The sequence below is a fragment of the Gambusia affinis genome, linkage group LG12, assembly GCF_019740435.1.
Source record: "Gambusia affinis linkage group LG12, SWU_Gaff_1.0, whole genome shotgun sequence".
NCBI classification, from domain to species: domain Eukaryota; kingdom Metazoa; phylum Chordata; class Actinopteri; order Cyprinodontiformes; family Poeciliidae; genus Gambusia; species Gambusia affinis.
In genome coordinates, this window is record NC_057879.1 from 894,536 (window position 1) to 920,912 (window position 26,377).

At 37.9% G+C, this 26,377-nt stretch overlaps 1 protein-coding gene across 5 annotated transcripts; it reads left to right on the forward strand.

Annotated features, from left to right (window-relative positions):
• Positions 1 to 24,817, forward strand: exoc3 (exocyst complex component 3). 5 transcript variants are annotated; one of them, XM_044133417.1, is made up of 17 exons: positions 1 to 169; positions 395 to 485; positions 584 to 742; positions 3,789 to 4,008; positions 4,094 to 4,266; positions 7,125 to 7,337; positions 7,910 to 8,088; positions 8,268 to 8,384; positions 12,181 to 12,298; positions 13,903 to 14,028; positions 16,514 to 16,614; positions 16,707 to 16,817; positions 17,509 to 17,650; positions 19,042 to 19,164; positions 19,315 to 19,476; positions 21,415 to 21,536; positions 24,398 to 24,817. In XM_044133417.1, exons 3-17 carry the CDS (start codon positions 599 to 601, stop codon positions 24,597 to 24,599), a joined length of 2,253 nt encoding a protein of 750 aa, XP_043989352.1. In that variant the 5' UTR covers positions 1 to 169; positions 395 to 485; positions 584 to 598; the 3' UTR covers positions 24,600 to 24,817. The 5 variants fall into 5 exon arrangements, with proteins under 5 accessions (XP_043989352.1, XP_043989347.1, XP_043989350.1 ...); XM_044133414.1 differs by having other exon boundaries at positions 44 to 169; positions 370 to 485; XM_044133412.1 differs by lacking the exon at positions 395 to 485 and having other exon boundaries at positions 21 to 169; positions 522 to 742.
• The last annotated feature ends 1,560 nt before the right edge of the window (positions 24,818 to 26,377 follow it).

The following is a 26,377-nucleotide window of genomic DNA, read 5'->3' on the forward strand; positions in this document are numbered from 1 at the left end:
GGTGGCGGTAATGCTCACCTAACGTTTTTTGCCAACCGCCAATAAATTTCAAGAAGAAGAAGCTAACAGAGGAGGAAAAGGAGGCAACAATACAACAAAGACAGTTTCTATGTAAAACATTGTTTTGTTTGTAGAGACAAAGACCAATTTTCTTCTGTAACTTGCTGAGGTAAGAATGTTTCCTGTTTCCTGTAGAGAAGAGCTTAGAAACACCAATAACTTCTTGTCTCCAATTAGCTTAGCGATGCTACGGCAGCTTCAGATGACCTTTCTTGATTAAGCAGTATTCAGTTATCGTTTTACTGACACAGTCAAGTTGTGCTGTTTATTTTTCTATGGGAATTTTCGTCACCTTCGTTTACATGCCAGTATAATGTTCTGCTGGTGTTGGTAGCGATGACCTGCTGACGCCATTAAAGCTGTGGTCAGCTGATCAGATCCAGAGTCCCCAGATAGACCGATTCTTTTGAGTGTCCTCGGTGGAAGTAGGTGTAATGATTAAGAAACTTTTCTGCCAGCAGATTGAACTATTAACGATCTCCGTGGAAGAGACAAAATTGGGATTTCAACCCTCCCCTCGTAGGTCCAGCTATTCGTCATGGAGGAGACCAGCAGGGAGGCTGTAGCGACTGCAGTGCAGCGTGTGGCCGGCATGCTGCAGAGGTCCGATCAGCTGGATAAAGTGGAGCAGTACCGAAGGAGAGAAGCCCGGAAAAAGGCGTCGGTGGAGGCCAGACTTAAGGTACCACGTCAAACCAGCAGCACTGCAACTGAATTGGAAATGTGTGAACAGTCTATTCTTGTATACAATATATCCAGTCAAGCACTCAATCCAGTCCTTTCTAACATCATATGTGGATGCTGAGGCACGTAAACCCCAAACTGACAGCATTCTAGCTTGTAACCTCCAAACATCATGTTTTTTTTTACAGATTAGCTCAGGGACAGTTTGTAGAGAGGCTCTTGTTACCAAAAAAATATTTTCTGACCTGCAATCCTGATCTTAGCTAAATAAAAAAAAAATATATATATATATATCAGGGATGACATAAAGGGGAGAGCGAAACATCAGTGTCTGGCCTCACACTTGCAATTCAAAATTTCCCATAAACAAACTATAGAAAGCTACCTTAAAATAATAATGGTTGCTAAATGTTTAAAAGGACAGTAATATGTAAAATAGACTTTTTTGAACTTGTATAATGTTATGCCGTTATTCCCTTATCAAAAACATACCTGTAGTGTTGCTTTGATTCTGTCTTGTGTGTTTGAGAAATCTTTGATTTGTTTCTTTCAATTAAGAAATATTTCTAAGATTAGACAAATGGTCTCCAGAGTTTACTTAGAGAAAATTATTCATGTTTTTGTGTCATCTCATCTGGTTTACTGTAATGTCCTTTTTAACTGCCTGGATAAATCCTCAATTTTATGATTGCAGTCAATTCAGAATGCAGCAGCCAGATTTCTTACCAGATCCAGTAAATTCTGTTATATCTCTCCTGTTCTATATTCACTACACTGGCTCCCAGTTGATTTTAGAATTCGTTTTAAAGTACTTGTGCTGACATATAGAGCATTACATGGCCACTCCTGATTATCTTGTTCAGTTTGTAACTAAATATTCTGCTACTTGTGGTCTTCGTTCTCAAAGTCTGAATCTCCTGGTTGTTCCACGAACACTGTTAAAAACTAAAGGGGGCCGGACCATTCAGTTGATGGCCCTTGCAGCTCCGTTTTTCTGACTGTCGAGGTTTTTAAAAAGCATTTCTATTTTCCAAGGTTCTTATCTCTTGATTTTATTGTGTTTCTTATGTTTGTTTTATATTTTGTATAAAGGTTGTGTTTCAAGGTTGATTTTTATTGTACAGTGCTTTGTGATTTTAGTTCCTTCAGGCTAGCGCTATTAGCGGACACCCGATGGAACTGTGCATCTGCTGAGCTCATCATGCAAAGTACTTCTCAGCCCAAATGAATGCTGTAATGAAGAAACCTTGTGATGACATGCTGAGAGTAGTGGACAAACCAGGAGCTTCCTTCAGTTGGAGGCAATGTGCTGTGAATTGTGATAAGCTTGGATGAGCATTTTGGAATGTTAATTTGAGATGTCTTCCCTCAAAAAGTGAGTGCCAAGGCTGAGAGACGGTGAAAAGGGAAGGAGAAAGATAATTAACAAAGGAAGTAGACGTGCTGAAGTGAGATCTTACGGGCTAAAAATAACAGGCATGGTACAGTTGGGGGTAGATAAGGGCAACAGTAGGGTGTTAGTAAGAAGGATGACGGTTAAGGGTTATGCGTGGGAGTCTGAGGTGATGAGGGATGATGCGATACTTGATGAATTTCCTTAAGTAAATATTCCATAATACATACTTAAACTTCATGGGTGTCAATAATGGTAAGCAGGACTGTAATACTATACTTTACTTAAAAATCTTAGTTATTTAAAAGTAAACAAGAAACAATAACTCTGTTTTTCTTTTTTAGATTGTTTCATTCAGTGCACAGATTCATTAATTAAATTAGGACATTATTGAAAAGTCAATTTATTTCAGGAACTTTTCAAAAACATTATGTACTGTTGAAACAGGGATACCAAGGTTTCTACATACTAAGTGAAACACATTGTTATAGATTATTACACACGCATAGATGTTTGAAAGCATTTATTTCTGTTCTTTAAGATTCTTCTGTGCTTACAGGTCACAAAAACATGACATTTAAAATTAGAACCACATATGGTTAGTAATACTCATCCTTTAAAACACAAAACTTTATTTCTTTTTCTTTGCTTGTTCTATGGTTTTCTTTTTTTAATTCTCAGTTTCCTTTCATTAATGTAGTGCAATGCACCACACCATGTGTTTCCTACTTTGATATTAAATAAAAAAAAAGAAAAAAAAAAAGAAAAAAACAATAAAAAAGCACATTTTTAAAACACCCTAATTTGGTGTAGGGTTAGTGGAGATTTGTTTTGTCAAATGTCCAGTGTGATGATGTGAAGATCTTAAAATGATACATTTGACCACTTCTTGAATTTGTTGGATCTAATTAAGCTAACTTTTCTAACGTCTAAGTTTTAAGATATTATTTTGTCAATGTCTTTGCAAGAAATGAACAACGTATAGTTTTCAAAGAATCAAGTCGGAATGTGCTAGGAATCAAAAGCAAATCAAAATTTATTTTTATAGCACATTTAAGCAACAAGGCATTTCAAAGTGCTTTACAACATAAAAACACAAAAATACAAAGTCATAGAACAAACCACTTGTTGCCACCCACAACCTTTTCTTGGAGTATTTGTAATGTAAAAGGCTGTGACAAACAACAAATGCCTTGGTGAAAAGGGAAAGTCAGCATTGTTCTGTTTTTGTTTTTTTATCAAACCTTCAGTTATGCCATTTAAAACCTTCTAAATGAAATGGAGGCAAAATAAAGATCTGTGGAATTAGTGCTGAATTAGCATTAGCATTAGGAGAACCTATTGTGTTTGGAGGCAGATGTTTATTTCTCAGCATAAAAGGAAAACCATGTTATTCCTCATTTTGTTGAGCCTGATAAGTCTTTTGTCAGTATTCACATACATGTTAATGGTGGTAATCTTGCCGAATCCCTGTTAAGTATACCCCCTCCTGTACAGGTTTACTTAAGCTTAAACACTAGCAGATGGAAGCTGTGAGAAAAACAGGAACCTCTTTTAATCAGATTTTTGGTTTAATCTGCCATGTCTTGGCAGGTTTGACTTACCCTTAAACAGTTCCAATAACTAGTTCTGTTTTCTGTGATGCTGTCAGGCAGCAATCCAGTCTCAGCTGGATGGTGTTCGCACAGGATTGACCCAACTGCATACCGCCCTGCTGGATGTCAAAGATATCCAGAGCTCTCTGGCTAATGTGAACAAAGACTGGAGGCAGAGCATCAACACTATTGAGAACCTAAAAGATGTGAAGGATGCTGTTGTTCAGCACAGTCAGCTAGCTGCTGCTGTGGAAAACCTGAAAAACATTTTCTCCGGTAGGTTTTGTCTTATTAAATCTAAAACATGAGTATTTTGGATCTGGTTAATGTTCTGTATGCTGTTCTGTTGTTCTGGGTTCAGTTCCAGAGATAGTGCTGGAGACCCAGCAGCTGACTGAGCAGGGGGAGCTGCTGCAGGCTCACAGGAAGCTGATGGAGCTGGAGTGCTCTCGCGATGACCTTATGTATGAGCAGTATCGTATGGACAGCAAGAACACCAGTGACATGAACCTCATCTCTATCTACTTTGAAGACGTAAGTGTAGTTGAGTGCAATTATAAGATGTTGCTAGCTTTAGTAAGCATCCTGCTTCACTCTCAAAAACAATACAAACCTCCACAAATCTTTACAGTAAGGAGGGATCAATACACACCGTGAAATGTCATGAAGCCAAGGATGCACATGAAATGATTGATATCAAGAAACAGAGCTGAGATCCTAACAATGTTTCACTCACTCCAGAGTTTATGCAGTTCATGTTTGATGATGTAAATATTTTAATGTTAAAATAAAGATGTCAAAGGGATTCAAGACTTGGTAAAATCTGTGAAATATCTCCGAAGTGTAACAAAATAGAAACCAAAGACAGCAGCTGTACAGTCTGTGGGTTCAGGGAGAGTTCCTGAATGATTCTCCAGTATCTATCTGAACTGAACTCAATTGGATGCAGATAGAGCATGTTGAGGCAGGCACGCAATAACTTTCTGCATTAAGCACAGAATGCATTTGCTGAGTCTGCTTGATGGGTCCAAAAAACAAGTGTTCTTCAATAAAACAGCCATTGTAAAAAGAAGCTCACCTTCAGCAGATGGTTTTAGTTAACATGCCACACATTCATGCAGTAAAACTCCTCTTCCTCCTAAAACCCAGTAGGTCAATGCAGTTTTTGTTTTAATATTTTTAAACCAGTATCTACATTCCTTGTTGTTCAGTCCATCCATACTGGAGACCCAACAATGCTTAAAGACCATGCAACCTAGATGAGATGGAATGATTTGCTGTGGAGGAATTGGTTCATACACCGCAAGATACATGTGCCAAGAACTACTACAGAGAGAGGCTGTTGTCAGCTGTCAGAGAGACCACAATACCATTAAATCTCAGGAGGGATAACAATTCTGGCTTTGTCATTTTTCAGTTATCTTGTTTAGAATTCTGTCCATCAATCAAATATGCTAATCAAACTTTGTGAATAGGTTGTTTTTGTTCTTTTAGGGGCAGCATAAATGTGGTCAATTCTTATTGTGGTCATTTCCATGGAAATATTTAGAGTTTTGTGTGATTTCATTAGGTAAAGCCCTTAAGCAGTTCAAATGGTTTTGATGTTGTCTCTATGTGAAGAAAAAGATTTTATTGTTGCAATTGAACCATTCTTACGCAAAGGATATGTATAATTTAGATGCTATGTTTTTAAAAATGTACAGCAATATTTTAGTAGAACCTCAAGTAGTTAATATTTCCATTAGAACAGAAAAATTTCCTGATGCATGAAAAAAAGCTTTGGTGAAACCATTTTTTAAAAATGGAAGTCCTGATGAAATCAGTAACTACAGGCCAATAAGTCTTGTTCCGGTCATGTCAAATGTGCTGGAGAAAATTATTCTAGAACAACTGCTATTGTATTTAGAAAGTAACAATCTTCTGCATTCTCTTCAGACATAATCATTGTACAGAGAACGCTATAAATCTGCTGCTTGAAAATGTTAAACAATCACTTGATGGGGGACAAATCACTGGTGGAGTTTTCCTGGACGTGAAGAAATGAAGTTTCCATCATTTAATTTCTCGGAACGATCATTGTCTTGGTTTCACTCATATTTGAAAGATCGTGACCAGTGTGTCGTCATTAATAATAGTAACTCTGTCTTTTGTAAAATAGTAACAGGGATTCCACAAGGAACTATCTTAGGTCCAGTCCTCTTCAGTCTGTATGTTAACAGTCTTCCTGAAGTTAACTTGCAAATGTATGCTGATGACTCAATTGTTCACACATCAGATAAGAACAGTACTGTAGTCAGTTAAAAAATTCAGAACAGCCTGCAGAAATGATCATCATGGCTAATTGATTCTTGCTTAACCAAGGAAAACAAAGTGCATCTGCTTTTCCATCAAGAAAACGTCATTACAGTTCTTGAATATTCAGATCAATGGGGTCCTTTTTGAGCAAGAATCACAAGAAAAATATTTAGGAATAATTTGGATGGTCAGTAAAATTTTAGGAGCCATGTTGATAAAATCAGCAAAACTATTTGATCAAATATAAATTGTTTTAAATGTATTATTATTTAAAATTAAAATTCACTGTGCAGAGATGTTTTTGAACTCAATAATTCTCTCACATTTTTCCTAGGAGCTGCTGTCTGGTGTCAGACCAGCCCAACTCAAACCATTAGCAAGTCTCTATAATCAGGCTTTAAAGGTTTTATATCAAAAGCCAATCAGATTCCATCATTGTCACATTTTGGCTAAATTCGTCATTTTGGACTTTCCTGAGTTTATAAATTATAATCTTTTAAAATGAATTGTTTAAATGGATATGCACCTACACCATTAAGCGATTGCATACAGAGACTGCAGAGCAATAGCAGATCCACTAGAGCAGCTTCAGAAGGAAATTGTAAGGTCCCCTTTTGAAGAACCACTTTTGCTCAAAGTGTTCTGTCCGTGAGAGGATCTGCAGTTTGGAACTCACTTCCTGTAGATTTAAAGTCTGTAACCAGTTTTAGTACATTCAAGAAACAAACAAAACTGGTTATGTCAAAAACAGAACTGTACCCATTTTTGATGTTTTATGTTTCACATTTGTTTGTAGATGTTGTTAACATTATGTTGTGCTATTTTAAATGATTATCACTTTAACTTTTAGAGGTACCTTTTAAAAGCCCTTTAGGAACAAGTGCTACGAATTAGCTGCTGCTATTGCACTATGACGCAAACATGGGACTGCTGTTTAGTTCAGTTTGTCTGTGTGTGTCTGTCCCTATCAAATAAACTCTAATAAATAAATAAATTATTGTTGATAAAACCAGTTTGGGTGTTCTGATGGTTCTAACATTAACAAATATAAAAACCAAAGTATTAACTCTATAAATGTTTTCCAATTTTTCTCCAAGGTACAAAGACTGTCAGATGAACTTGCTAAGCAGTTGTGGATGGTACTGCAGAGGTCCATGGTAACCGTTCGTCGCGACCCTACCATGTTGGTGTCTGTGGTCCGTATCATTGAGCGAGAGGAGAAGCTTGACCGGCGGATGGTTGATCGGAAGAAACAGACTGGCTTCATTCCACCCGGGCGACCCAAACACTGGAAGGACAAGATGTTTCAGGTCAGAGGAGCTTAAATGGATTTACTCATGAATGCTTCTCAAAGCTTTCAAGTTAAGAATATTACTGAAATGGTAGGCTCAGAGATCTACTTCTAGTCCCTTACTGGAATGCAGTGCTTTATGGCAGACATGGATTACTTTTGGACATTCCGTAATTATTAATCTGGACAAACAAAACTCAGCTGTGGAGATCCACAAGAGTTCTTTCTTGGACCACTTTAACATCTCCTTCATTCCCGTTGTTAAGATCTCTTACCATATGTAAGCCGATGACACAGTTTGTTGTTGTATGACCCTAGTCCTTAACTGACAGTCAAAAATATGAGGATCGCACAGTCTCAATGGGGTTGTGAGCCAGAGCGTGCAAGAAACCTGGTATTGTTTTGGCGTAGAATCTAAACTTCAACAACTACAAACACTTTAACTCAGATACAAAGTCAAAATGTGTATGAGTTTGTGAAACTTTGAATGATGTAACTCAAAATGAGTCTTAGTCTTGCTATTTCACCTTTTTCTTCTTCCTTGCATACACCACCCTTTTTAGCTCAATCTGACCTTCTCCTCGTCATCAGGTGTTGGAGGGTACTGTGAGCACACGCATTGAGGGCACCCAGGCAGTGACCAGAGAGGCGGATAAAATGTGGCTCGTTCGTCTGCTGGAAATAACCAGGAAATATGTTCTGGATGACCTTATTGTTGTTAAAAATCTCATGGTGCAGTGCTTCCCCCCACACTACAACACCTTCAACAGGTGACGCATTTGGAATTCTTACTTCTTTGTAACACTAGGCACAATAAAGTCTTTTTATTTAGAAGCAATAGATTTTTTTAAAACTCTAAGTCAGAAAATCTAAATTAAACAAAAACAACTTATGAAATAACCCTGAATGGTAATATATTGTTCAATTTCTGGATGTTTTTATGGTCTAGATTTTTCAGCCTCTATCACAACACTGTGTCCACTCGTGTGAAAGAGCTGGCCTTGGAGGACCTGGAAGCTAATGAAATTGTGTCACTGTTGACATGGGTTCTCAACACTTATAAGAGGTTAGTTTGTTACTCAACACATTTGGTTAAAAACACTCATGATGCATGTTTAAAAAAATCAAACCCTTTTGAGGTTCTGTAAAGATGGCAGGTTGGTAGAAAGGCTCTCGAGAACTGGAGAAATTATTAGAGAATTATTCTCATTCAGCTTACTAATATTACATTACAAATAGCAGTTAAATGGTGCAAGACTCTACTGAAGTCCAAACAACAACATAACAATGAAGAAAAGAGGACAAAAAGATATAGACAGAAAAGGTACATCTAACTTTGGTTATTTCCTTAATGGCCTGATATTTGTCCAAAATATCTTAAAGCAGTCATAAGCTTTGTGATTCAACTCAGAGGGTTAAAAATAACAAAATAATGAAATCTGCAGATAGTGAGATTTTATGTGTCACTCCTCCTGATGTTACTCCATGAATTCTAGAGTCTGTCCATATTCTTTCTGCCAGGGGCTCAATACTGTTTGCAAGTTGTAGAGACAAAAGAGGATGTTCCTGTCTAGTTCCTCTTTATAAACCATAGTTCTTTGAAGAGTATCCATTCACCCGTACTTTGGACGTGGGTCCAGAATATAGCACACTGATCCAATTAATAAAAACTGTATAAAAATGCATTTTCCCCAGCTTTTGCTTCAGGTACTTCCAGTCCACCCTATCAAATACCTTCTCGGCATCTAGTCTGAGGAGCATTGAAGAATATTTTTCTTTTTTTTCTTTTCTTTTTTTTGTCTCACCACAGAGATCACATTTAGCGTTCTCCTAATAATATATATCCCTAGACACCCTGTTATAAACCCTGTTTGGTCTGGTTTAATTATTGTGTGTATAAGTTTTTGGGTCCGATTTGCCAATATTGTAGTCAAACATTTTACGTCGCAGCAGAACAAACTTATTGGTCTATCAGATGAACAATTTATGGGGTCTTTGCCTTTTTGGGAATTATAGATATTATTGTTTTTGACCAAGATGTCAGGGGATCATTATTTTGGAGGGCATAATTAAATACTCTTTGTAAGAGGGGCATGACCTCATCTTTGAAAATTCACTATTGAACCCATCTACACCTGGCACTTTTTGGTTCCATAAATTTTTATGATCTCGATTTCCTTTTTGGTGTTTGACTCTCATTGCCTCGGCATCTTTTTCAGTTAATTTTGGTAATCTAAATACCAATATATTCTTCATCTTCTCTATTTTGTTGTCTGTCTCCTCTGAGTCGTAAAGTGCATTGTAGTAGGTTGAGAAAGCTTGTATTTTAAATACACAGCAATGCTGTGTATTTATGAGGAGACAGTAATTTCTTTGTAAAAGGATTCAAAATCTTTTCGACTGTGCAATCTGAATGTTTCTTGTGTAACTGACATACTAATAGCCTGCTAGCCCTATTTCCTGGCTCGTAATGCTTTTGATCAGTGAACTGTAGTGCATCCTCAACCATACATCAACAAAACATTCAGTGTTTCTTTATTCGCTAAGAGATTTTGAAATAAATCTCATAGTTTGTCTTTCTATCCTCCCCTCCAATTGCTATGTCATTTTCTAATTCTATTTTTTTTGTTATCATTATCTTTTCATTTAGGATGACAAGGAAATGCGTTTCCCGCAGTAGAGATTTTAATGTTCATCTAAACCCAAATTTGGATTAATCAAATGTAAAGGCAAACTAAAAATATACCAGAAAAAGAATTAAAAATACGATGGATGAACTGGGAATCATGGATGTACGGCGGTATAAAAACCCAACCATTTGTGACTACACGCATTAGTCGTCCTACAGTATATTCTCACAAATAGATTATTTCTTAATGTTTATAAAAGATATCAATAGAATAGAAAGTTGGGAGATCGGATCGAGCCCATTCTCAGACCATAGTCCAATCTTAGTCTCTCTTCACCTGACTAAGAAAAGTAAACCCACTCTCTGGAGGCTAAATACAAACATGTTAAATAGTAAAATTTTTAAGAAGAATTTCATAGCCGAAATCAAAAGATACTTGGAAGTGAACAATAGTGAAGAGGTGGGTCAGGGAATACTTTGGGATGCTCTGAAGGGGTAATCGGACGGAAAATAATAGCCATTTCCTCAGACGAAAAAATTTTTTAACGAAACAAAAATCTGCTGGAAGAGGAACTTAAAAAAAACAAAGGGCATTCCAAAACCCTCCAAGAGGCAAGTAGAACTAAAATTGAGTTGGTAAAAAAAGTGAAAGAACATGCAAGAAATGCTAAAGAAACTTCTCTTTACTAAATAGAAATACTATGAGGCAGGGGGATATCTCTGAAGCCTCTAGCATTTAAATTAAGACCAGTGATCTGTCTTTGCTCTCCATCTAATGATGCAAAATGAAAAGATATAGAAGGCATATCAGTGGAAGGAATATCTTGGTGATAATGGAAAAAGATTTACAAGAGGGGCTGATGATACCACATGAGTTATGATAACACACAGTGCTGGACTCTTGAAGAATGATTGTTAGAATTTATAAATTAGATGATAAGATGAAAATACTAAATGTGCCATTGATTCAGCATTTAAACCAGATAAGAATGATGGGATATTTAAAGGATGAATTCCCAAAGGATTAACTGTTTATTTTTCCCAAAGGGGACATTTCAGAGGTTCGAGAAATGTGTCTAATGTGTTGGAAAAGGAGAACTTCTTCAGATATTTGCAGGTTATGACATATTTTAATCAAAATACACAAGAAAAATAGGAAACAGCCAAACCAAGATTTTTATTTTTAATGTTTTTCTGTCTTTGTTGAAATCAGGCTCATGCATGAAACTTGTTTCTATGCTATATTCTGGCATCTAAACAAGGTGATACAAACTACATAAGAAGCAGGTGGGTGAAAGAATAAAATGTAATCATCTCATCTGAAGGCTCAAAAACTTTCGACAAATTACACTCTATTGCCAAAACATGGAGAGAATTCTGTTGGAAAAACACTGAAACAATTGGGGCCTGTCATTGTCATATTTTCTGGGGTTGTCCAGTGATTAAACTATAGTGGGAGTAATTATGAGATCACTTATACAACATCTTTACTGAGAGAATCCCCTGTAATTGGAAGCCCTGTACTTAAGAGACATTTGATTCCATTTGATAACTGCTCTCTGAAAGATTAAAAAGCGTTAATACTGGCAGCAAGCAAAAAGATGATCACTAGGAAATGGTTAAAACCTAAAGCACCTACAGTTGACTGGTTCAAAATTTTACTGGACATTTGCATTCTGGAGAAGTTATTATTCTCTGTTAAAGGTTGAATGGAACCATTTTTCAGGATCTGGTCAAAATGGACAAACTATGTAAAACCAGTAATTCCCATGGATTAAATGTCTTGTTTTACTGAAATTACTGTCATGTTATATAATGTATCCCTGTTTTGATTCTGGCAAATTTACACACTTGATTGTTTCCTCCAAACACAAGAAGAATGGGATCAAGCCCCCACTCGCATGTTACATTTGTTCTTTTATTGTAAAAAAAGCAAAAAAAATGAAGGGTGGGGGTACCTGGATTAGCAAATGTTGGTCTGACACTCAATCTGTGAGGTGAAAGTTGAATTGTACAGAGAAGAGATTATAACACTTGCTCCTAATAAAAAAAAACAATAGAAAAAATATCAAACCCATTTAAACTTGCAACAGAAATCCATATTCTGTTTATCATGTCTAGTCCCCGCTTTGTTGTAGTAATTTAACTTACTATTACACATGTGCATGAATTATTTTATGTTTATGTATGTGTATTTAACATTTTACACTCTGGATATCTTCTGGCTATACAGTGTGGAAATGATGGGGCATCCAGATCTGTGCTCAGAGTTTGACATCAATCAGCTTGAACCGTTGCTCCCACAGGAAGTAGTGGATGACCTGCTTAGCAAATATGTGAAGACGTTTACTGTAAGCATCACACACACACGCACACACACACCTGTCACACTAAAAGATATTCTGCTGGATTCGCAACTCCAGTTCACAGGCAAAATGATTATTTGGTGCCCAAAAACAGTTTTTCAAATGGAAAAAAAGCTACTTCTCAAATTAAAGACAACTTTATTTTGGGTTTATATGTCTGGACTAGAGATTATTAAAAAGCATCTTAATATACCTTCCATGTTGGAAGGGCCAACGCCCACATAAATTAAATCTCTCCATTTGCCCTTCTGTATCCAGCAGAGATGCGCAGTGCAGTGGATTTCATCAGACAAGGATGAAAACCAAATAGATTAGCTCATCATAGGATAACCCTGGACTGAAGGGGCGGTCCAAGGTTGTATGAGACCTTGAGTAGAATTTGATTTAGGGGTCCCTCTTGCTGCCAAGAACATCAGCACCTCTAACAGCATTTCAACTTGGATTTAGTGAAATCTGGGAGAGGGGCCTAGTTTAATTAGCCAACCTAAAAAGCAATTAGTGATCATTGTAGTTTACTCGGATGTATTCATGAAGACACAGAGCTCAAACCCAGATTAAACTCATAGCATTAGATTGTTGCTATGGTAACAAAACTAACTAGGAAGATTGTTCTTTGAACTTTTACAAAGTAAACTTGTCATCTCCTTAAAATTTTACATTTAAATGTTAAACGATTTAAAATCTTTTTTCTATGCTGAAACCATTAAATTTAACAGTATTGATATTCTCAATTAATAAATGCTAAAATTCTATGTTAAAGCCTATTAAAATGTTATCATTATGGGGGACCCTGATGGACTGGGAAGCCTTAAGCAGCTGCTTGGTTCATTTATGGGCTGGTTCCAAATGTGATCAACTTTACACTGTGCTGTTAGATTCACTAACTGCTGACTTAATTTAGATTTAAAAGCAGTCCAAAGAATTGATATTTACTTTAATTGTATTTTTCTTGTTTATTTTTAAGATTCTATAGATGTGGGTTTAAGTATTGTCAGCAATATCTTCCAGTAACATAATTACCCAGTAATGTTTTTTACATGTCCTGTAAACTTAACATACAAAAACACGGTGAGTTGCTGTTGGACCGCCTTGGTGCCTCAACCACCAAGCTGTCTGGGGAGAAACCTTGGTGTACATATTTTAGCCCATTTTTTTACAATTATATCAATTTAAATGTGTGCATTGTTGCCTAAAAATTTAGTTAAAACCTTTTGAAATTCATTGTAGAGAAATCTTTACCTCATGGGGGAAAAGAACTGTTCAAATCCATCCTTAAAACAACAAAACAAGACATCCATGATACCATGATAAGTGAATGTAAAGCTCTGACTGACAGTGTTGACACCTATTGCTGGAGAACAGCTTTTCTTTTATTTGTTTGTTTTATTTCCCAAAAACTGAAATAAAGGGTAAGTAGCCATCTTGAATACAGTATCAGTAAGGTAAGCCTTTAAGACTGATTTTAATATGCATTTTTGACTGCTGTCCCCTTTATGTCCCACATCTCTAAGATGAACAGTGGTTGTTACACTAGTTGTTTTTTATTTTATTAAGTGTGTCCAAATTTCTTTGATTGTGTGTGTCTGCAGTCTAATATAACAGGTTGGCTGCGGAAGGCCCTGGAAACGGATAAGAAAGACTGGTACAAAGAAACAGAGCCTGAGGCAGACCAAGATGGATACTACCAGACCACGCTGCCTGCCATCGTCTTTCAGGTAGCACACAATTTGTCATGGCATTGAAGGAGAACTTTTGATTTTATTTACACTCAACTTATTTTGTTGTCCATAACAGATTAATTTTTCTGTATAGTTTCTAAATGTTGCTCCAACTTAGGAAAACATCTAGAGAACATAGTTCTAAGAAGCTGCTCTTTGACTGACTGCCCTGTTGCATATGTTAGTGGATGAGGTTTACTCAGATGTATATTAATAACCTTTATATTTTTATCACCCATTTCAAAACGTCTATTGTATTGACTCTTTGCACGTGACTTCCTGTTCTTCAAAACATGACCCACTCTGCCATAATGTTAAAACAACATATACACGTGTTGTGTCTTGTAAACATGGTCAAAAGACAGACAGTTGAAGGATGAAAACCAAATCTAATTTTTTCATAAACCTTTTCATGAGAAAAATCAATCGTAAAGACTCTGTGTCCGCAACAAACATTTTTTACAAGATAAGATTAACGGTCATAAATAAGTAAGATTAGTAAGATGTAATCAAATATTGCATCATGTAGCCTACTGTGTACAAAATAACTGATTAGCATCTAGACTTTTGTACGCTTTCAAGCCTTCTCCTGTGCAACGGCAGACACTTAATGATGTAGTGGTATAATTTATGTGACATGAATTCAAGCAAATTTAGTAATTTGATCAAATCAACAAAAACATCAGGAGGGATAATGGAGGGTCTGCCTTTGAGGCAGCTACTTCCAAGATTTGCAAACACAACTGTCTATGAGCCCTGACCAGGTGTGCTACTTGTACAGACAAACTAGCTTGACTTGAACAAGTAGAAGCCGAGTACTGGCAAAATAATAGTCTGGAGACAATCCAGAGTACTGTTGAGTACTCCCGTTCCTCACTTCCAACATCTGTCATGGTAGAGGTGGGTCTTGTTGAAAAAAAAAAAGATATCGCAGACGATATTCCACATTTTCTGCTTTCCTTTTTAAAGTCACTACTTTAAAAAGAGTTTGTATAAAAATACTAAATATTACAATATGTTTTTAATGCATCAACAAAAATGTAAAACAGATGACTAGAAATGTAAACTAATTTGGCTAAAAAAACAATCTGAAATCAGCTACCAAATGGAAATAAAAATATTTAAATACACCAATTACACAGTTGAGGTTCAACAGAACATTAGTTTTACAGAATGTTAAAAAGTGTTTCCCCCGATGGTGTTTTTTTTAAAGAACATAAACAGCATGTGCAAAACTAAGAATCATGTTTATTTTACTTTTAAAACTGCTCAACTACCAATTTTGTCACATAAAAACCCTTCAAACAAAAGTTTGTGCACACTTCCTAATGATCAGTAGCTTTGTTCATTTACATTTTATCCATCTACCACAGATCTCTCAAATGAAGTAATGACTGTCAGTGCTTTGATTTTTAGCTTTCATACTCGCCCCTCCTTGCACCCTTGCCGCAGCATTCTTTTCATTGCTTTATCAGCAATGAGCGTGCTGTTTCATATTTTTCCTAAACCAATAGCTAGTTTGGGACACGGAGTGATGAGCACCTTCAACTCCAGCTTCTATTGAGTTATTCAAATGTTTTAGCAGACCTGACTAGCTGTAGAGAGTTAGCTTGTTCTCAATGTTTCTGAGTAGCTTCATATCTTTGCTCCTCCAGAAAAACAGTCAGGAAATATTTGTCCTGTTTCATACATCTCTGTGGCCCTGAATCTTGCACTAAGCTTCAAATTATTTATTTATTTTTTGGAAAGACGTCTCTGTTTCAGAAAGTTTTTCACCGTAGCTGATTGGGTCATTTCTATTTTTTTTTCTGTGTTGAGAGGAGAGGCGAGCCGACTCAGAGCTGCAAGGTAACAGCAGGTATGGGAGCTGCAGTGGCCAAAACACTACAGAGGCTACTGTCTACTTTTGCCCTCCAGCAGGGCGATGGGGGCAGGATCTTGAATGTGTGACATCACAGTGCAAGGGGTCCATAGTCTTACTTTATTGCAGGTATAATTCTGAGAAATTCAGTCCACTCCAGACTGTTAACTAGTTGACCCTTGTTCTTATGGCAGTTCCGCGATGTCTGCCTTCACCTTTATAACTTGAATTTCACTGCATGGATGATGGGGTGACATTGTTCCACCTTAAAATTGGGATATCACAATAAAGTTTATTTTCCCAGACAGGTTTTTATCTATTTCTTTACTGGTGTTATTGTGAATGATATAATATGGCCCAGCCTTCTGGGTTGGCACCTCAGTGTGATAATGGTTAGATAATTGGGGCCAACATGGCACGGCAGTTGTTTGGAGGTTTCTGTCTCCATCAGTCATTGGGCAGGGTACACCTGAACTAGTATCCAGTCCTCTACAGGGGAACATAGAATTAAACACAGGGCAAGCAACCATGCATACACACACGCACACACCCAAGGGACATTTAAAGAAAGTAAAGTAGTCACATTTTGTGGTTATATGTCTGTCTTTAAATCTTCACCAGATGTTTGAGCAGAATCTGCAAGTTGCTGCCCAGATAGATGGGGACTTCAAGGAGCAGGTTCTGAAACTCTGTCTGAAACAGATGAATTCTTTCCTTATGAGGTATTCCCTTCAAATACTCAAAATCTGTAATTGAACCCCGTATGAAAATATTTCTGCAGTATTTATATTGAGCTAATGTGCGTTCCATACAGGTATCGGGAGGAGGTGGTAGCCTATAAAGAGGAACACCTGCGGGACAGACAGCTGCCTCAGTGTTACATACAGTATATGATCGCCATCGTCAACAACTGTCAGACATTTAAGTACGACTTCAGTTTAAACATCAAAACGAAACTCTTAGTTACTCTGAAATTATGTAAAGTTAGTCCAGCAGTTCAGGCCTCTCCCTGTTTAGCAGTCCTGTGTTTTGAGTCTTATTGTAGATGACCATGATTGTTTCCAAGCAAAGACAAATCCAGACATGGTCAGATGTAAACCTGTTTCTTTTTTTTGTTGTCGTAGTTGTTTTGTTTTTTTCTACAATCAGAGGTGGAAGTAAATCTTTTTTCTCCACCAGCTGCTGTGGCTGCTGGAGAAATTTCTTTTATCAACCAGTCTAGCATTTCACCACACACTGTTTTCATATTTTATGTGTTATATGTCTTTGATAACAAACTCCACCAGTAAGATCACATGTACAGTTTAGTAGTCACAGTTTCCATCTTGAAGTGGAAGTCAAAGAAACTTTGCTATAGATGTCTTTTCTTTGTTTTAATTAATATACTGTTTATACAAGAACATAATTATGCCCATAGTAAGACCATACACTTAAAAATAAGTCTTGCATTTCCACATTCCACACTGGCTACAACTTCCCCAGATAGTATTCAGTGAAGATGAATACTATCAGCACAGTTTAGAGATGATCTAGCTTATGGTTCCACTCCACTCTTAATGGTTATGAATACTTGTGGCTTTTCAGGGTCAGTGATTGTTTTCATCTGGGTTCCTCAGGGAGTCCATCAACAGTCTGAAGAGGAAGTACTCTCAATCTTTGGATCCCTTTGATAGTGACACTGCAATCGAGAGGACCCTCAGTGAGGTTGTGAAGGAAGGCTGTCAATTTCTGCTGGATGAAGTCTTCTTAGACCTCGAAGTAAGACTTACTGGTCTCAAACTAAACCAGTCTGACTGTACAACTAAGCTATTCATTAAGAGGTGGAGGGATCTAATGAAGCTTCATGCAGAGAAACAACTCAGTTTCTTTTTCACCTCACCCAACTATCCCTTTCCCTCACACAACTGCTGCTGTGGTACACCCTCTGACGTCTTTGTTCTGCTCCCATCCCAATGCTTCCAGTTCATGTGACTTCTTTGACAGGAATTTCTTTGTTTCAATTGGAAACTTCTCATCAAAGAGGTCAAAGGTCACATGTGGGGTACCCCAAGGTTCAATCCTAGGACCCCTCTTATTCAATATCTATATGCTCCCATTAGTTCAGGTTATAACAGGATAGAATATCAGCTACCATAACTATACAGATGACACAGCTCTACATTACGATGTCACCAGGTGACTCTGAACCCATCCAATCACTGAACAGATGCTTAGAACAGATAAATGTATGGATGTGCCAAAACGTTCTCCAGCTGAACAAAAACAAAACTGAAGTTATTATATTTGGACCTAAAGAGGAACGATCTAGAGTCAGTGCACAGCTTCAGTTATTACAACTAAAAACCGGCGATCAGCCCGAAACCTGGGAGTAGTGATGAACTCTGACCTGGATATTCAGAGCCACATAAAGACAGTTACAAAGTCGGCCTTCTATCACCTGAAGAACATTTCCAGGATTAAAGGACTAATGTCTCAGCCAGATCTAGAGAAACTCATCCATGCGTTTATCTTCAGTCGTATTGATTATTGTAACGGCGTCTTCACAGGTCTGTCCAACAAATCAATCAAACAGCTACAGCTGATTCAGAATGCTGCTGCTCGTGTTCTCACTAAAACCAGGAAGATAGAGCACATAACACCAGTTTTAAAGTCTCTCCACTGGCTCCCTGTAGCTCAAAGAATAGACTTTAAAATCCTGTTGTTAGTTTATAAATCACTAAATGGTTTAGCACCACAATACATTAAAGATCTGCTGCTGTTGTATCAACCTTCCAGACCTCTCAGGTCTTCTGGTTCTGGTTCTGCTCTGCATCCCCAGAACCAGAACCAAACGAGGAGAAGCGGCATTTAGCATCTATGCACCAAAAATCTGGAACAAACGTCCAGAAAACTGTAAAACAGCTGAAACACTGACTTCTTTTAAATCTCAACTAAAAACCCACTTATTTGAAACGTAATCAATTGCAAATTTATTGACGGAATCTGACTTGATGTTGTGTTTTTATTGTTGAATCTATGTTGCATTGTATTTTTGTGTTTGATTTGATGTGAAGCACTTTGAAATGCCTTGCTGCTGAAATGTGCTATACAAATAAAGTTTGATTGATTGATTGATTGATTGATTGATTGACTGTGGTTTTGTTAACCAGAGTCACCTGAATGAGCTGTTGAGCCGGAAGTGGCTGGCAGGTTCTCATGCTGTGGATACCATCTGTGTGACGGTGGAGGACTACTTCAATGACTTCAACAAGGTCAAGAAACCTTTCAATCAGGTATGGCGAGGCTGCACACAGAAAGTCTTCTGTAGTGCTAAATGAAATGTTTGCATTGGATGAGTCAGATAAAACCCAACCAGGTAAGGTCCCTGTTAAGAAGCTCTGAGAGTACAATGACCTCTGACCTGCTGAATGTGCTGTGTGCAGGACATGACCAATGAGGCCCTGCGCAGGGTGGTGGTGGAGTACCTGAAAGCAGTGATGCAGAAACGAATCACCTTTAAAAATGCTGATGAGCGGAAAGAGGGAGCAGAGAGGATGATCAAAGAAGCTGAGCAGTTTAAGTTCCTCTTTAAAAAACTGGCAGCGGTGAGTTCACTGCTCCAGGATTTGTTTGAATTCTTTACTTTAGGAATGTTTTTATATACATGTACAAAACTGAGAAAAACGAGGGGTGGGCAAAAATAACAGAAAAAGACAAATGAACACTGGAGTGTGAGCACTTTGAATTAAAGTGCAACTCTTTTAGACCCAATCTGCTCTTATGTTTTTGTCCTCAGTCCTTCCTTGCCATCTTTCCAAACATACATACGTTTGCATTCTGATGTAGAAAGTGATCATTGCTCTTTTGAAGAGATCATGGACTATTTCAATCTTTATTGTGGTTATTTTTTGCTCAAGCCATTTTCTCATAATGACTTTTTTCAGTTTTATTTGATTCTCAAAGAAGCCAATTTTACATATAAGGCTGAGCCATATATCATTCCCAATAATACTGGTACAAAAAACTTGCCCGGGAAGATAAACTTTGTAGTGATATAAGGTTTATGTCACTATAAAGTTTCATGACATAAATACCATCCTGGATGCTGTGATACTTAAGTTGTAAAGGTGAAGGCAAACGTGGTTGGAAACATGTGCTGATGCCCCCTATAGTTGTTTACCAACTGCCATAAAAACAAAGAAAAAGACTGATTTATACTTTGGACTGAACCGAATTTCACATCCATCTGTGATGAGGTAAGAATAAGCAGAAGGGTAGTTGTTTGGAGCTCACCTCTCATCTCAACACAGACTGAATGAACCGGTTAACTGGAAGCTTAGGACAAAGTTCCAAGTCATTAGGAAGCGTCCACAAGATTTTACTGTTTGCAAGGATTTTATGTGACATACATTTTGGTGTTGAGTATTTTTAAATGGAAGATTTCCTTTTATATTAAAACAAGATTCTTAGTTTTGCACATAATGTTTGTTTCCCCCTAATGTTTTTGCTTAAGAATGCACTTCATAACATCTTATAAAACTAATGTTCTGTTGAACCACAACAGTTTAATTTGTGTGTTTAAGTATTTTTTTTTCCCCATCTGGTAGTTGATTTCAGACTGTGTTACGTAAGCGAATTAGTTTACATTTCTATTTATTTCCTTTGACACATTAAACCCAATGTGCACCGTTGTCTTGCATCAAAAAGGTCCAGGATCTTTCTGTATGGAGAAAGACCCCGGCCCAAGAAACATGACCGTCAGGTTGATTGGTCTCTCTAAATTCTTCTTATTGTGTGAGTGTGTGTGCATGAATATTTGTCCTGTCTGTCTCTGTTATCCTGTGACAGACTGGCAACCTGTCCAGAAACAAAGTGGTACTGTGAAAGTGAAACAACTATTAAAATGTTCCTTCCTTCAGAAAGATTACAGCATTTGAAATACAATAAAGTAAAATTGAAAAATAAATTACAACAGTGAGAAATAAAAATAAAAAAACATACTGAATAATAATAGAGTACTGTATATCTACTATAATAGAATAGGTAATGGCTTTCCTGACAGCTGCTCTAAGGATGGAAGCATCTGAAATGAGTATTGTTCCTCGAGCAGAACGTCTGTTTGAAAAAATGCTCCTTAAACATTGAACACCTCTTTTTGATAAGAATTATTATTGAAGGACTAGTCCAAAATATAGAACCTCCAGTCCTCCATATTACTTGTTCGTAAAGATGACTACTACAAGTTACTAGATGACTTGTGAAGTTTGCAATGTTTCCCCTTGGATGTCACGATAGCTTTCCATTTTCATGTCCTGATATGAAAATGACCCTCCTTTCTCCCATTACTGTTTCATGTGCAGTGAGTTAGCCTTGGGTTTTTGTAAACCTCAATGCAATTTTTAAGATTATTTTTGATTATTGATTGGGTGTGTGTGTCTACAGAAACACTTTTTCAATAAAGCAGATTACCAGGCTGTTGACACACTAACCGTGGCTGAGGAGGGTTCTCTGCAGGAAGCATTAAACAGGCTCTCTACCTGCAGGGTGAGGACACGGACCGGCTCTGTGGCTCCATCACTGCCATCGCTGAGGTCTTCAAGCTGACTGATCCCACTCTGCTCTTCCTGGAAGTCACCACTCTGGTCTCCAAATACCCTGATATCAGGTGGGCACAGCACATGCACATTCTTTCTGTTTCCCGTCTGCAATGTTTAGAGCTGCACTATACATATAGCATATAGTTACTGCTGTTTAAAATAGAAAACTACAGTTACCACTGCTGCCACCAAAATAAATTGATGCCCTGTCTACTACAGGTAAAATAAGGATCTCTGTGGCATCTATCTGTGTTTTGATAGATTTTAGCACCATTACAGAGGTTATAGGTCAACCACACATCTATCCAAGGTTCAGTTTATTGACCTTTGATTTTTTCTATTTAAAAAATAAATAAATAATTATTTTTAGCAAGTATGGAACTAATCGGTTCAGCAGCTGGGAAACGGTGCTAGCTTCAAACCTTGGTTTACAGTGATTCCATTTACTGAACCATACACCTACTGAGGGAATCGCATGGTCTTCATTTGGAAGAAAAGACATTTACAACTGGATATCATCAGCATAACAATGATAGAAAATATTCTTAAAAGATTGAAGTGTTGGACCAAGAGGGAGCAGACAGAGAAGAAATAACAATGGCTCCAAAACACAGGCCTGTGGAATGCCAAAATGAAAGGACAGGAATGGAGTCTGTATAAGAAGGTTGATCCAACAGAAAAGTAAGATGACTACCATTTTAAAGCGGAACCTGAAACACCACCAGGATGGGCTGAGGAGTTGGGCAAAGCATAGTGTTACATGCTCACACTTTGCTTCCGCCTCCTGATTGTTTATTTTTGTTTTATTGTTGGCACCTTTGACGGTTCACCGGTGGGGGCGGGGCTCAGCCAGCCCAGGTGTTTTTAGCTAGGCTGGTGGCGCATCTGAGACGGATGAGTGATGGTGACGAGTACAAAACTGCGGCAGGAGCGGAGTTTGGAAAGGAAAAGTTGATTAAAAATACGGTGCGGGAAGGCTCTGGATGAACAAGAGTACCTTCACCTCAGGACGGATCCACCCAGAGGGGAGCGTCGGACATTTTGGCCGGGAGGAAGTTTGCCTTCGCTTGTTTTGATTTGTTTTTGGAAAACCGGCTGGACGCTAGGAATTTTAGCACCGGGGAGTTTCACGCCTGCCAAGACCAACCACCAACGAAATCACCAGAGGTAAGGGTTTTAAGGAAAAGAGAGAAAAAGAAAACCTATAAATATATTTAAAGACAAAGAAAACATAAAAACTATTAAAAGAAGTGCCTGATGCATGAGGGATGGCGAGGGTTCACCTTTCTCAATGGATGCCATCTGGTCAAGGAACATAACCTACTGATTGGACATCTAAGGTAAGCCCCCACCACACTGTGTGTTCCGTCAGGTGCCTGTTTTGTTTCTTTTTCTCTGTTTCCTTTTGTTTAAAATCATTACGCACTTAATGTGTCGGCCCCTCTCTCCCATAATCAGTATAAAAGACATAAGAACGAGCCAGGGTGAGGGGAGCGGGACGTAACAATAGTCAACTGTGTCAAAAGTTGACGTGAAGTCCAACATGAGCAGTAGAACGTTTACCTGTGCTAGGCTGCATCAAAATATCATTCTAGATCAGGGATGCCCAAACGTTTTGAGACCAAGATCTACTTTTTCTCTCACTAGCCAGCTAAGATACGAAGACATAAAAATTGTAAATTAAACTCTATTGACTTATTTTATATGCGACTATACATCAATTATAGCAGAAATAATAAAGTGATAGAAAACCTAATGCAGTTTCTTCCACAGTGAGATTCTGACACTGGGAGGAGGTTACTGGTTTTTCAGTCACAAGCTGATTGCAAACCTGAGGCCAGCAGGTGTCAGTCAGTTATGGTGGATCTGAAATTTGGTTTGATGACCTCAATATGAGAAGCTACAGACTGAAGAGGAACCAAAGAGCTCTGTAAAGTTAAAAACAAATCTTCTGAAGCTGGGATATAATTAATTTAATTTTATATAATTATCACGGTAGAAGTATATAAGTATATAGTAAATATATTTGTTCTATTTGATGTTTGTTGTGAAGGATGTATGCTCACAAGCGAACAAGGTAATTAGTCCAAGTTTGTCGTTTATTGAATGTTTAGAAACTACAGCGGCTGTAATGAGTCACAGCAAAGAGAAAACAACCTGAACAGGTGATCAGCTCAAAACCACTCCTACTTTTTTACTCTCTTTGTTGGTTAAGCACACCCGTTGCTGTGGCAACCGCCTCCGCCCCACATGCTGAGGAAAGATTACGTTAAAAACATAACATTCAGTCTGTTACGATATCAGGTAACGGACTGATGATTTAATTTATTTCTCAATTAATATTTATTAATCGAGAATTAAATATTTCGATTAATAATCGAGATATTTATTTCTCGATTATTAATAAGAGCTCCCCTGAACACAGCGGTGGTTGATTAGCCAATTTAAACTCCTGCTCTCCTAGTCAGTCGGTCTTGGAGTCGCCTTTTGTTTTGTTAATGGAACTGAAACGCACTGAATTGCGCAAAACCTTGTAGAAACCATAATTACTGAGAATATAAATTTTAACAGGTTTTGTTGATTTGTAAAAAATATAATTTTTTAATGAAGCTACAAACGTTTAGGATCTTAGTGAATATTTTGATAAGCGCGTCAGAAGAGGACGTGCTGGTCGCACCGTCCTGGTGGCGTTCAGTTTGACACCTACTGCTGAGATCGACTCAAAACCTTCCCGCGATCGACCGGTCGATTGTGATTGATGTATTGAGCACCCCTGTTCTAGATTAAGAAGAGCTGTTTCAGTTCAGTGGAACAAAATGGAACCAGTCATTCATTTCTAGTGGGTTCATTTCGGTCTATATCTGTTAGTGACCAGCTTTAGACCGGTCCTGGTGAGAACCATCTGAATGGAACCATTTTGTGTCTGCAGGGAGGATCACATCCAGGCACTGCTGGCCGTCCGCGGGGATGCCAGCAGAGAAATGAGGCAGATGATCATCGGGACCCTTAGTGAGAACAAAGTGTCCTACTCTGGTACCACACAGCCCATATTCAAAGACATTACTGTACCCACCATCACTACAACCATGACCTCTATGACCTCCATGGCAACCGCAAAGCTGCTCAAATAAAGCCAGGTGACCTGTCGGCACCAGGTTGAATCACAGCAGCACAAAGAAACCTATTTTTCTAAATCCGTTGTGATTGATTGATTCAGCCTTGTCAGCTTCTTCCGTTACTCTTTGTGTTTTGCTTTATTATCAAACTCATCCCATGCTTCCTTTTGAAATTCAATAAAAACTGATTACTAAACTGGACTGTCCTTATTTAATAAATTCTTTTAACAGGCTCCCCTGTTCTTGCTAGTTTGTCGCGTTACACTGTTAATGTTAGCATTCGGCTTAACCACAAACTTGTTGGTTCTCTGTTGTTGATGTACGGACTCAAAAATACAACAGAAGGTAGTTGTTAGAATGTAACATCTCTTTAACATTTCTGTTAACGCTTTTACAAAAATTTTATTTGTTTTCTTTGTATTTTAAGGTTATTCCTCAGTGAATTAGATATGACACAACACCTTACAGCAACAATGGGCTGAATAATGAAAACCCATATTCATTCAATACAGAATTGGATCACGTTATAACATTGTCATCAGATCTGGACAATCCAAAGCAAAATTAACCTTTATTTTACCTAATGGATACATCAGGGGTCACCAACACGGTCCCCGTGGGCCCCCGGTTGCCCGAGGGGACCTTGTCAGTCGCCCGCAGAGCAAGTTCTAAAAATAGTCATTGTCATTAGGGAGCACTGCCAACGAAATTATTTAATTGAATTTTTTTACATTGAATTAATAACATTTGTTTATATTTAGAATTTTAAAAAAAGAAATAAAAACGTTTCAAATAAATTGCTTTATGTATAAAACTCTTTTCTATGGTTAAAGTTCAGAACTGTGCAGACGCCTGCAGGATTTTATCGGAGGGCAGCAGCGCCTGCAGCTGTACGGCTGTATAGCTGTACATATTCTGTGAACCTTGAGATTTTCCATTAATTAAAAAAAGAAAAGAATAATTTCTGGATTTTTTATTATTATTACAAAATTGTGGAGAAAAACCCCATCTTGTACGAAGCATACATCTGTATGAGTCTCTGGGGTCAAAGGGCACCCAAAGCCTAAATCTCTTTGGTCAGTTTACTTTTATTTGCCAGCTTGGGGCTTTTTCTGTCAGCTAAAAATGAATGACAGGAGTTTGAACCTCTCGTAGTTCTAAGAGCGGTTTGGATCCCAGCAGATCTTTTTCCCGTTTGCGGTTCTGACGGGTCGTCGGTTTATGAACTTCTTTGAAGTTTCCCGAACTGGAGAGCTGATGGGTCACCTGTCGGCTGCTCTTCCTGAGCGTTGTGCTAAGACTGCGTGATAAACAATTTAATCTAGTCGAATTTAATCTATCCAAAGTAGAGTAGAAATGAAGCAAATATGTTGCTTCACCTTCTCATCCTCTGGACGTCTGACACCACCTGAACCTGCGATCAACACTCTCCTCTTTCCATGAACCACACAGGTAGGTTTCGCTTCCATGTTTTTATTATTTAGCATCGTCTGATAAAAGAAAAAAGTCTCTTGTGGTTTAGGTTTGTGCTGATTTTTGCGCATTGGGGAGGAGGTTGTGCTCCTGCAGGTCAGGTGCAGTGATAGTTTTGTGCTACCCTCTGACCTGTCAGACCTTTTTTTTTTCGACATCTGCTGGTGTCAGCCAGCGGGTGACCCGTCAGCTGTTCAGTTCGCGAAACCATAAAAAAACCTTATAAACAGGCGACCCGCCAGAACCGCACACTGTAAAACGTTCAGGCGGGATCTTAGAACTACGGGAGGTTCAAACTCCACTCATTCATTTTTAAAAAA